The 13,503-nt window shown below is 45.0% G+C and overlaps 1 protein-coding gene across 9 annotated transcripts in view; it reads right to left on the reverse strand.

The window, feature by feature from the left end:
- aop (anterior open) overlaps positions 1-13,503 on the reverse strand; it is a 184,417-nt gene that overhangs the window by 12,724 nt on the left and 158,190 nt on the right. For 8 of the 9 annotated variants that reach the window (XM_065441434.2, XM_065441427.2, XM_065441425.2 and 5 more), the window contains 4 exons: positions 13,067-13,174; positions 8,740-8,865; positions 7,589-7,689; positions 2,495-2,707 (listed from right to left, as the gene is read on the reverse strand). In XM_065441434.2, coding sequence (XP_065297506.2) covers positions 2,495-2,707; positions 7,589-7,689; positions 8,740-8,865; positions 13,067-13,174 — 548 coding nt within the window. The remainder of the gene's footprint in view (positions 1-2,494; positions 2,708-7,588; positions 7,690-8,739; positions 8,866-13,066; positions 13,175-13,503) is intronic. The other variant, XM_065441426.2, reaches the window with a different exon arrangement.

Raw genomic sequence — 13,503 nt, forward strand, 5'->3', positions numbered from 1 at the left:
TCTGCCAATGATTATCCAAAGCGTGCGCCATTAGTTCCTGAGCACCCTGGCAGGCGTGACTGCCGGCACACTGTCTCACACTGTGCTTGAGTGTAACGTAACCATGCATGCCACACATGCCTCGAACACACACAAACACGACACAAAGATGCTGCATGCAACGATGTGGTCAAAATTATGCCCTTATGTTCTCCAAGGCACAGAACGTTCGAATATGAAGAACAGACTCGCAGCATAAGTCTAAAGTTTCGCATGCCTGCTTGGCTGCAACGACATGAAGGCAAGCAGTGGGTGGCTGCATAGGTTAAGCCTTTAAGGCCTAAAACACCATAATGCCAGCAAAGTGGCGTGTGGCGATTTAATGCCAGTCAATGTGCCACAGTCGGCCAGTGGCTGCAAAAGAAGCGCCCGACTATCCTCGAGCATTACAAACCAGCCAACATCTATAGATACTGACAAGTACAGAGTCTTCTATCTAATCTCCTGGTTGCATATAAGCACTTTAAGGTGACAAAAGAATTTGTGGCTGATGGTAGACACACATTCTACAAGAAGGCTCCACAACCTGGTTTTTCACTGTATAGCCAATTATTGTGCCAGTGCTAATATGGTACTTTTTAAGTTTCCTTCATAGTCATAGATGGACTGGCTCCTTTCGAATGAACTCATACATAGTATTGAGTTGACAGCAAGTGCTCCAGTTTGAGTTAATGAATAATGAACGTGACAATGTAATGATGAAATGAATAAATATGAAGATGCACTGCATCTGCAAGATAATCCTCGCTTAGAAAAAGAGGTTGACTTTGGAGTGAGCGAGAGGCAATATGTAGAAATTCCTGCAGCCACAATACTACTTGAGCGCGACGTGATGCAAAGCATTGTTTGGTTAGAATTGAATTTTCAGAAGCAAAATGGCAACCACAGTTGTAACGTGTGTGGGCTGGTGACATGTGCAGCAGGAATGACACTGTTGAAGAGGAACTGTTTTATGCGCATTACGTTTCATTATGATACATATGTCCGAATTATTCAATGTTCATTGTTTCATTGATATCATGTATTTGTATCATTCACATTCCGCAATCCGTGTGCGTTCTAGCAGGGAAGCGCGGGCCTCCGTTGTCTGAGCTGCTTGACAATGACAAGCGGCCTCAGCACACTTATGCTTAGATTTCTGGAACTGGGTTGGGGTGAGGACCTTCTTGGGGCAAGAGATTTTGGTGGGAAATGATCCTGTGGAGCGAAATGCTCTACAGGATCTGCTGCAGAGGCATTAGCTGAACTCCAATGGCACTACATAGTGGCTAAAGTTCGTTTCTTGCGAAGTGGACTGATGTCAATGTCACAGGCACTTAGAGGAAATTATGACGACGATGGTTGAGTGATGGAATAGTCGGACAGACACAGCCAAAACAATTTCAAGCTTTTAAAAAACAATTATACATTTGGTTCGAAATTAAGCTTCACACAGTCACTGTAGCAGGGTTCGCTGTTGGATGTTGTGGCAGCTATTTGCCCTTGGGAAGCTGTGAAACCACAGGTCTTTTTCTGTCTTGTGGAAGCAATTCCACTGTGAGAAGTAAACGCAGGAGAAACATTTCTGCTGCTTCTAATCGCAAACTCAGCAGAGCCATCTCTGTAGAGCTAGAGAGAGAGACGCAAAGGCGCGCGACTCACCACTGATTCACACTCCGTCTGAAATATTTGACATGTAACCTACTAGTTGGCCGAGATGCACCAGAGCTGAAACCTTAACCGATTTCGGCATAAGTAATCTACAATAATCATCTAAGTTACACACCTCCTTCAGACTCCGTTACATCGTTGTTCATTTCACTTGTGCCCAAGACAGCTATTACAAGATAGTGCTTGCTGAAGTACAATATGCAGGATTCCTCCCTCTCATCAATTGTTAGAGCATTGCCGAGGGTGGTTGCTCACAATGCTACAGACCCAGGTTTTATTCCTCGCAGGGGCTAAATATTGTGTATCTTTTTTACAAGGCCATAGTTTTGAGGCCAGACTCGGCCAGCCAGGCAAAAGTGAGTGGGGTTAGGCAAAGAATACTCTCACATCAAGGTTTTCCCCAGAAATTTGAGGGGTGGGCCTCTTAATGAGTGGCCTCTTCAGAAGCAGGACCTCTCTCCTGCTTTAGAATGGTGCCAAGATGGCGCCGTGGTGCCAAGGGAAAGCTGCACGATTCACGGTGCGCTGGTACCTCCCAAAGCCTGATTCCTGAGGCAATTTTCATTGTGAGCACACTAAAAAATGAAACTTTCTCAATTTCTACTTCAGATTTTAAAAAATATTTCCCCATATGATAAAAGGTACACCTGGAAATCTACAAGAACAAAAAAAAAAGAAACAATGGGAATCGTAAACCAGAGCAATGGATGGCATTTCCCCTGCCACCCACAACGGGGAGAACCCTGTCTCACATTAACAGTGCTACCCCACAGTGAATGTGCTGAGCAAGAAGACGGGGGCGCACCTGCTTGTCCACCAGCAGGGGCGTGGCTGCAAGGGACGGAGGTGGAGAGGAGTTCTTGGCTGAGCCAGGTCCTCCTCCATTGGACGATGGTGTGCTGCTGCCAGCCTGCATGCCAGCAGAGTCCCCCTGGACACTCTCGCCACCCGAGCTGGGGTCGGGGCTCAGAATCACAGTGCTGTCCACCTCTGCTGACAGGGGAGACACCTGCAGGGGCTAGGCACAAATGGAGCCCAGCGTGAGTCCTTGCTACAACAATAGTAAGTGTGGTGGCACACCCTATAGGCTCAGAGGATATGTATGTATGTATGTAGGTACGTGTGTGTGTGTGTATATATATATATATATATATATATATATATATATATATATATATATATAAATGAAGATGTACTTTGCTGCATTGTGCTTACTTGCTCTTTGCCTCTATTCCAGTTCATGTGCTGCATTTGTTCCCATACTTTTTGGCTGTAACTTAGTTTGTATAGTACTTCTTACTGGATATTCCTTATTTACTGTTCTACACTGTACTATACAAATATGTGTTTACTATGTGCATGTTACGATGACTTCTTATTATGTTTGCAGCACGTGTATTAATAAATTGTCTCCATTTTTCCTACTCCTGCTATATAGCCCATGCAGACTGCAGTACGTATAAGTCAATAAACCTGTGGTCACCTTGCGATGACTGTGTTTACCTTACAACAGAACTGCACTTTAATATGGGTCTCGTCAATCCATTCGAATATCTGGACTGCTCATGTGATGCACTTCGCTTGTTCATTGCCCATCGTGTTTCAAAAAACGGTAAGGTTATGTACTTGTGCTGCACCATCAATGGCATTTGGTACACTGAGGTTGCTTTGAGTATGTGCAAGCTGCTTGCATCTGCTATTTCTGAAACTCTATAATTTTAGATTAAAAATATTCAATGCTGGGGTTTTAGATGCCAAGCCATGGTCTGACTATGAGGCACATTTGCTATCGAAATCTCAATATAGTGCTTTGATAGTTTTTGGCAAGATTGCCTCTGGGCTTCTCCCCTCCCCGCTTTCTTTTTCTTTTTGGCAATTATGCTCAAGGTACAGCCTGTATAAATTAAGGTACAGTAAAAGCTCGTTAATACAAACTTGAAGAGGACCATAAAACTGTTCGAATTAGGCAGAGTTCAAATTAGCGGGAGGGTGCTAGAATGAATGGCCATCACGCCATGCTGCGTGGGCATAACCCAAAGAAGCCACCTCTGGACTCGTTATCATGAATTAGGCACTACTAAACGTTTGTGGCAGGTGATTTCGTAAATTAAGTTCATGGAGCTCGAACAGTGAACAAAATTATTTGATCTGTCTGTTGTATGCCAGAAACAAGAACAGACGTGCATTCATGTGAGCAGAGTCGAAATATATGCATTATTTGTGCTCCAAAACACGCTTATTTACAGGGCAGGATTAACGCAATCAAAATTTAATGTAATCGGTAATATTCATTAGCTGGCGTTTCTTCTGTAGCGACTCCATGAACGTGCGCTGGAGCACTGGTGCTGACAGCGCCCGCTGTGGAAGCGAAATAGCTGTCGCAGCAGCATGCACGCACGCTACTTGAATGGCATGGGTACATGCAAGACGGAGCACTTGCATGCACCATGGAAACAGCTGTTCGCCGCGGCCATGACATTGCGCTCTCAGACACACAGATGGCGCTAGCCATGCAAACCAGGAGCTGTAAGCCAAGACTCCCAGTTCGAATTAACCGTTGCGGATACCGACACAGTTGAATTATCGGGAGTTTTCTCCCATTCAAGTACACAGGGCTGTGCTGGGTCTAGGGTGTCAGTTCAAATTAACAAGCTTTTACTGTATATTTACATACTCAAACGTCACTGCATCTATGCTTTTACGAAGTCTTAAGCAAGATTTAGCACTTCCTTTTGTTAACTGTGAAAGCGATTACACAATTACACAGATAACACTTGTTGTACCAATACTGTAGATCCCATGAAAATGTCCACAAAACACAAACCTCTAAATGTTCAGAGGTGTGTCTCTAAAATTAGCCTCCTTAAATACTCAGCTGGCACTTAGGTGGTGAGAATTTTTCTATAAAGAGCACAATAAATTTAGAGTACTAAGAATGTGTGGCTGTCTGTCTTGTTTTCCACTACCTCAGCTGTGTTCTGAAGCTGCCAGAGAATGTATTTTCCACAAAAGGCTTCGAAAGCTTATCCCATGGTATGTGTGTTGAGTCCATGGTGCAATGTACCGTTTGCCAGTTACCAAATGTACAGAATACATCTATCACGTTACTTTCTTCTTGAACTAACTTTAAGATTATCATTATTTTACATCTTCTGTGCTTTTTATGTTTTGTTTCCAAACGTTTCCCAACTCTATTTGATATTAAAGGGCCCTTCACCATGTTTAGCCATGTTGAACAGACAAGCGCAGGGTGAAAAAAAAAATTATGCGGTCACTATCACACAAACCACTATCTCATTATGAGGCACGCCATAGTGAGGGACTCCGGAAATTTCGACCACCTGGGGTTCTTTAGCATGCACCTAAATCTAAGTACACGGGTGTTTTCGCATTTCACCCTCCATCGAAATGCGGCTGCCATGGTCGGGATTTGATCCTGTGACCTTGTGCTTAGCAGCCCAACACAATCGCCACTAAGCAACCGCGGTGGGTCATTGCAGTGTGTACATCACCCACTTACAATCATGTGTGCAAATTACAGCACTGGGTGCCACAAAAGCAGCTGAAGTATCAAACCAAATGCTGCACGCCCTTCTCTCAGGGAACCTCTGCTTTCCGCCAAAGAGTCAACGTAACGCACACAAGTGCACTTACATAAAGCACGATGCTAGTTACATCAGTCACCATGACAAGTGACTTCGGTTAATCATCCAATGCGAAAGGTCAAATGCCACTGCTGTGATTGGACCGCGCAACAAGAAAAGGAAGAGAATAAAGACACAAGCAGGCAGAGCTTGTCACATGACAGTAATGCGGACCCTCAGCTCTGGTATAGGAGGTATGCACTGAGCTCGACCCGCGAGGCGGCGACAGTGTCGCTGGGGCAGCCGCGCCATATTGACGGTCGGGGAGCATCGAATAAAATGGCAGCGGTCTTACTCGCGCGAACATCTGATCCCTATCTTTTGGCCCGCCGTTCGCCTTGTTTTCTTATCCAGTCGCTGATATATAAGCAGGACGTTTCAGTGTGTCGAGCGCAGTGCTGTTCTACGTCTACGAACAGGTCTACGTACAATGTTTACGTATCCGGACAGACTACGCTCCGGCGTGGCCGTGCGTCAACTGAGCTTCGGTGTCGCGGTGAACTGTGCTATGTTCGGATGCAGCAGGCACACAAGAAAGAAACTCGGTGATAGACTATGTTGTCCAGATCGCGTTTCTCTCGGCATGTGGTTATTTCTCTTCTGAACTGCAACCTTAATGTATAAGAGCACAGCAGCTATGTGCGAGCACGACCCTGCCAGGCCTGCCTTGCAGGCGCAGTGTGCCGCCAGCACCTCGCCGTTTTATTTTGCGAGAAGCCATGGTGCGAGTGGCTTTTCATCGAATGATTGTGATTGACAAACCTGGGAGGGCAAAAAAAAAACCGTTTTGGCAAGACCAGAATAATTGACGTAACATAAAAATTACGAAGGCTGTGTAAAATCAGTGTTTAGTTCTCGGGGAAGGGGGGGAGGGGTCTTTTTTTTTTCTTTGAAGCAAATTTAACGCTGTCCTTTGACGACGCAAGTGGACAACGCGGTGTAAATTCCAAAATGAAGGCGATCATGTTACGCGAGCACTTTGACGCGCGGCTGCTGCACCCAGCCGCTCGCCAGATAATTGTGGCCTTCCATCGACTTGTAGGATTTCGATTGCTCGCGGGTCGCGAAGCTCGTTGCATTCGCAGTATAATCCTTGATGTTTGCGACGTCCACACGAGGCAGTAGTCCGACATCGCGCCGAAGCTGATTATCTTTGAGTTAGAGCTGGTCGACACAGTCGCACGAGCGCACTTCGTTTTCATAACGCAATTTTTCTGGTTCACTCAACCCACGCACGTACGTGCTTAGACCCATCGTTGACCTAAGACGTACTACTCGACAGCCAAGTCAGACAGGCACATTGAAAAGGTCGTTTGACGGTTCGTGCGTACTGGTGGGCCACTTGGCGACCCAGGCGTGCTCGCGTAGGCAGCGCGAACTTGCGACCGCACTTATGGCGTCCTCCGCGGATGTCGCTAGCGCTCCTAGCGGATGACGTCATGTGCATACCTCCTATAGAAGAAGGCAAGAAAGGGACACCACTTGTGGATGCTACTTGAAGCAAAAGGAGAGAGTGTCTCCATTAGTAGTAGCACTCGCCTCCTAGCACATGGTAACAGGACAGTTAATGTCTCAAACCTCCTCCAATAATGAACCGACATGAAAAACTATTTTGCTAAAAGGTGCCTAAGACGACATTTTACAACTTCCAGTGTATAACTGAAGTTTGCAGTGGGGCCTGGTGAGAGGCCATTTAAGTACAAATAAAGCAAAAGTAAACCATATATCTACAAGGTGATTTACTATTCGTAACGGCAAACTGCAGTGACTGCGTAGATAAAAGCCAATATTTCACAACCTTCATCAAACTGTTCCCAATATGGAAGGTAGAAGATGAGAGCATCATAAAAACAGAAAAAAGAATGCTTTATAGCAAATAAAAATAAAAGGTGTTTGCGTCACGTTTACCAGTCGGTACATGCTCCTTCCCCAATGGGTCTCGACCCACTGCCAAGGCTCACTGGCTATGGCATTCTGCTGCTGAACAGGAGGAGGTTGCAGTTTCGATTTCCAGCCATGGTGGCCGCACTTCGAAGGGGACAAAATAAAAAAAAATACTTGTGTACTTAGATTTAGGTGCTTATGAAAGATCCCCAGGTGGTAAAAATTATTACGGAGCCTCTCCAAACCACTCTTTCTCATAGTCTCAATGTTGCTTGGAGACGTTAAAATACTACGAATCAATCAGTCATGCGGCCTCTGCACAACTGTCACTGGTGTGCTTGATAGTAAGACGCAAATGAATGATTACTCACCTGATTGTAAGATGTTGGGTCTTGTAGCAAAACCTGGCCAAACCCCTGGATGTCTCTCGTGATGACCGTGTTTCTCGGCACAGATCCATTACCATGTGTACCTGGAAGAGGAAAGAATGCAGGCAACCCATAAGTTAACGCCTTTTTCTTGCAAGCACACAATTCGGATAAGATGACTGCATGTAACATGCACATTTGTGTTTCAAATGACCCACAGACTTACAGCAGGTCCTAACAACCCTATAGGCCTCAAGTTTACTATGACTTCATCCCTCTTGAACTTCAGTTACTATATCCCGGCCGAAGTAGAGCAATGAAATAACTGCTGCCATGACTGGTGGTACTTCAAAATGGTGAAGTAGGTAATTTAGCAGATTAATTACATAGCAATTTACATCAGATCAAACATGAGCCCCAAAGTCGAATTCTTTTACAAGACTCACTGTAAGCAAGCATCTAATGAAGAAGATATTGTAGCGAAACGTCCACAACTTCGATTAAAGTTGTGGACTCCAATGCAAATTACTGAGAAGCCATTCGATTGTCAGCATGGGATATGTGTGAGACAACACGTTGAGCAACACAAAGGTTAACCATCCAATGAATGGGGCATTAAGTGGACATCCTGTAATACTAATCAAGATGTCACATAGTGTGACAATATCAACGGGGTGTGTCTGATTCTGCTGTTATGTCTGAAAAACTTGGAAGTCGAACAGCAGGTCTGAAGAGTGCGCGTAACTTTAAGAAAAAATGGAACTAGAAATTCTTAAGTCTCATACTTTTGAGTTATGTGCAACAGAATAAACACTTCCCACATTTTACACTAAAGCTCCATACTTGTATTCGATCATGCACATGCACGCAACCACTAAAACACAGTTCTCAATAAATGCAGTACTCAGTAAAGTGCATTCGCTCAAGCTTATACACTAAAAGTACAAACACATGGATATCTTTGTCATGCAGCATTCGTAACTGAGAAGGATGTGCCAGCAATATCTGTACTTATACTTGGGCAGTTACACTTCTGTAAGTATTAAATATGACAACAGCAGCACTTAAAAATGTCACATGTCAAACAAGAAAGGCGAACGAATTGATATTCAGGCAAAGACAAGCAGAAGATGAGCTCAGAAGCCCAAACTCACCATTAGTGAGCCTCGCTGTGTGCAGGGCCCTGTGCAAAAGAAGCTGGAGGGCATTGAAGAGGACATCTCCTGCCTTAGGGGCTCGCTCCAGAAAGTCTGCCTTGGACAGCAGGCACAACGCCTTTCCTGCATTTGACAGGTATAGAGCAGAACATGAGCACCCAGGCGAAAATTTAACAACTGGCTTCTTTTGATTCCAACTGTAATGAAATGATTTGAAGTGGTACCAGTTGGAAACCAACTGCTCTGCTACTCGTTTCAAGTGATCTTAGCAGAAAGCTACTGGTCTTGAACTGGTTCAAGTTCCAGTATAATCCAGTATAATGGTTCTAGGACAGTATAAGGATACCGCTGTTGAAGGGAGGTGGTGTTCTCAGGCTATCACTTTTGGGGTTGTTTTCACTTTTGTGAGACTGCACTGGACATGTCAAAGTATGCAGCCAACAGCACTCTTAGCACTGCAAATACAGCGAGTTTGGCACAGTGCCAGAAACACTGTTAGCCGTATAGGCGGATGCCACCAGTGCTGGGTCTTGCGGGCTTTTTCTCAATTGAGCTTTTAAACAAAAATTTTTAGGAATGCATAAATGGTTATTGTTAGTTCTGACATAAATTAATTGCGATTGCTGAAGTCGAATTTCGCAAATGCAAATAAAGGTCCAAAAATTCCCAAGAACTTCCTTCAAGATGCATTTCGGACATCTAATCACTTAGCTGTAACACAGCTACAGGAGGTTTTATAGAAGTGCACATCCAAATAATGCTTAAATTTAGACTTTCTTTAGACGTTTCCCTTATCCATTAAGAAGTATTTTAGACATTCTTTAACCTTCCTGTGTTTCATGGGGGGCAACATCTGGTGAAGTTATCACCAAAAGTGACATCCCGAGAATACTGTCCCAAGATTGCTCTGGTTCAAGGTTCCAGCAAAGGGTGCTGGTTTTTGCTCAATGGAACTGCAATGGAACCGAGGGTCCCACTGCAGTCATTGACTTTGGGACTCGTCTGCATACTATCTGTTATATATTCTTTATTATTGAATGCAGCTGAAACAAAAACTTAAAGCACCACATAATGACCAAAGAATGCACTATTATTATCATCGTTATTATACGGGTGTCACACGACGTGTGTTCGATCGCGATCGAGCCCAATATGGATCGAAATTGGATCCTTTGCACGAGACACTAAAGGGAGCAAATCGCGAAAATTACATTCCAGATAGGGCACGATCGCGATCGGAAGTTGTCATGGGACACTGGAATTAGCCTAATTAGCCGAGACGTCGTCCTTCTCTAGCTGTGATCGGTGTTAGCCGCGATGTCATGGGCGATGTGCACATACAATGGTAGTTGCGTATCTTGTCCCCATGTGAACCATTTGTGCACCAACAGTAAGGTTAAAATTAACTGTAGGCCAAAATGCAAAATTATTCCCGCACATACAAATGGCTGATTCTTTTTTCTTTTTTTGATGACATTTTACATTTAGACGAGTTAAACGTCATTAGCCAGTCAGCACACCAGGAATAGATAAAATGAATGGTTACAGGTGGGAATTGCAGAATAATCCAGAATTACAGATAGTCCAGTTGAACATTTTCAATTTGGCAGCAATATTCACAGCAGACATTTACCATGTGTGTCTGTACATATTTAATGTAACTGACCATTTGAAGGAACGCATAACAGCTACTGTAGGAGACAGCGGCGGCAGCAGGTGGTATTATTGCCACGCAGCTTCATAAATTGTGCTCGTGACCAAGTGCAGGATCCTCAGCGTCACAAAATTTCATATGAGAAATGTTACTGGCTTTTCACAAAATTTCATAGAACGAACTTGCCTCATGCCAAGTTCGTTCAACATTTCTTTATTTTGCGTTTTCTTCTGTATGGGATTCGCTGTATTGCCCCTGGGGGATGTTAGGCAACTCAATTTGGTTGACACAAATCCTTGAGGTGAACTAAGAGGACACTCGAGAGAAACACAAAATCAGTTTGCATTAGTGGTGGGCGAATATTCAAAGTTTCGAGTACGAACCGAGAAATGCACACTAACTATTCATACGTGAAAAAAAAGAAACATTCGGTATTTACGAATATTTGAAACTAACGAAATATTTCGCAAAAGCTGACTGCTAGCCTAGTGGTGTTATCCGTCTGCTATAAACAAGTTATCAGAAATGGAACTACAAAAATTGTCAAAGCGATGCAGAAAAAAAATAAATTATGCTAATTTGTTTTTGGTGTCGTGGCTGTTGCGTACATGACAACCTGTGATTATTGCTTGCAGTGTGTCATAGCGATTTTGGCAATCTAGTTGTGTAGCAGTTTTATATTTTAGGCTACAAGCAGAACATCTTCGTGCAATGGGTCATATTACACATTTACGGCACGCAAGCCCTTAAATTAAGCAGCTTTCTTTTTTATTGCTTTCCCACTTCCGATTCTTTTTGGCAGCCATTTGTTTTCAGAAAAGAATGAAAATTGGAAGATAATCATCCTCCGATTTTTTTTTCTTTCCTTGGGGAACATGGCTAGTGTATGGGCGCCGAAATGTCTTGCTATTTATGTTTATGGCCGGCGGCCACTTTACCTCTGATTAATCTCGACCAGACGCGTTCTCGTCAAACACTAGACTTCAGGTTGAAAGCCTATGTAGGCAGTTTTTTCTAAATAACAATTAGTGACCTTGTGTTTAAAACAGACCCTCAGTCCTCGTAATTTTGCCGTCTTTTTCACTAGGTTAATACAAGTATGGTACCTAATTGATTTGAAATAAATATTTTTCCTGTCAATGTATGCAACTGTGCGACTACTCAATACGATATTCGATGCTTACTATTCGTACTCAATTCGTATTCTACTTAAGACTAATAAAGTGTTTTTGAAAACTATTTGTTAATATCGTGTTGATTATTAGACAATCAAATGAGTGGGTAAAGGCATTTTTTTTTTTACTTACTCGCCAGAACCTCAGCAACGGTTCGTTTGTGCGACGTCACGGATTGTGTTTTCATGTTAGGACCACGTTGAGCCAGTAACATTTCTCGAAACGTGCTATGTTAAATCTTTGGCTTCCAAAAAAAAAAAAGAAAACAATGTAGTCAATTTTTTTACCGGTAAACAACCGGGCTCTAGCTGACGCCGTAAAGATCCATGACGTCACGGTGAAGTGGTGCGGGAACTGAAGGCAGCGTCGCCACCGTCGTTTCCTTCTTTCACTTCTGTTCTGTCCTACCAAGCCTCTTTGTGGTAAGAGTGGCGCCTTTTGGCATTGCAGAAAGGTAACTGACTAACCACACATGAACTGTTGTCTTCAGTGTCCCTTTAAGTTCGCTGAAGTTAATCTAATGGGTAATGTTTCTGGTAAGCATAAGGACATTCATCATATCAGAGAGACTGCATCGATGTTGTTTAACCGCGGATGTAAAAGGCGTGCGCGAACGTCGCGCGCCTGCTGTTCGGGAAACGCTCGAAGCAGACAGAACCGGCAAGCTAGCTTCACCGCATAGCACGGGCCGCGCAAGCCTTTTTATCGCGCTCCAGAGTGCGCCTTGTATGCGGCTGTCCCCTTCTGCAGTTTACTCGCGGCAAGGAAAATGCAAATACAACGCCCTGAGCTCGTGCCGAAATTCCTGCATTATCACGGCGCTAGCCGTACAGGGTAGCCGAGCAGTTTGTGACAACACAGACCAAACTCACAAGCCTTTTTTTGTTTTTTGTTTGCTTGTTTGTTTTGTGTTCTTCCCGTAATGACTATTTGTCACTGGCCCTTCGCTTTCACTATTATATCACCTGCAACGAAAGGCTGACGCCAGTTCATACAGGTAACGCTCTGTGAACACGTGTCACGGCTGTTTCGTAAGCACACCCAAATTGTTAGCTGATTACCAAGGCTACTGCAACATTAATCCTGGGATACTGGACCTCCTCTCGCAGCCATATTTCCCTTCGCATCGAACCCACTCCAGTCATGCTGCAAATCTGTGACTGAGTGATGCATTTCGGACGTATTTTTCGGCGTAGCACCGCAATGCCGGTCGAAATGCACACCGTTAGAATAACAAATGCAATACGAAGTCTCATGGCACGCATCTCGACCATTATAGCCAGCGCAGCCTATTATCTCTCTTGCTCCCTCTAAAGCTGCGAACGCACCGACGCGTGGTGACGCGGCGCCGAAAATACCCCCGAAATGTCACGGCCTCCGAGATCCGGTGGCGCGCAGCGACAGCACGCGCCGCCCGATTTCGGAGACCACGAAAATTCGCCGTCCTTGCGGCGGTAGCTCCATGCCGATGGCACGACGCGCACTTTTCACTCACCGTTCATGTGGAAGTTCTCCGAATCCGTGGGCACCAGGGAGAACTGTTCGGTGCACCACTCGAGCCACATGGACACGTTGTGCTTGCTCCACTGGCGCGGGTCGTTGCCTGGAATGGAGTCGCACAGGAGAGAGTTCATGGCAAAGTGGGCGGCCGCCGACGCCGCTGCCGCCGCCGCCGCCTCCGCGCTCCTCATCGCCGCCACGGGCTCGGCGAGCGAGCCGTAATAACAGTAGCGCAGGCCGCGGCCACCGCCGAACACCGCGGAGTGTGCGGGGCACATTCAACGCGGTCAAGAGCGCGACCACCGCGGGGTGTCGTCTGCCGGTGGGCAGCTGTACCCGTCGGCACAGGCAGACGCAGCGCGCTTGGGTATGCGAAAGCAGAAGGCTCGCGCGCGACGGACACGATGTGGCGGGTATCAAGATGTGCGGTGC

Source organism: Dermacentor albipictus, chromosome 3, assembly GCF_038994185.2.
Source record: "Dermacentor albipictus isolate Rhodes 1998 colony chromosome 3, USDA_Dalb.pri_finalv2, whole genome shotgun sequence".
In the NCBI taxonomy this organism is placed as follows: Eukaryota; Metazoa; Arthropoda; class Arachnida; order Ixodida; family Ixodidae; genus Dermacentor; species Dermacentor albipictus.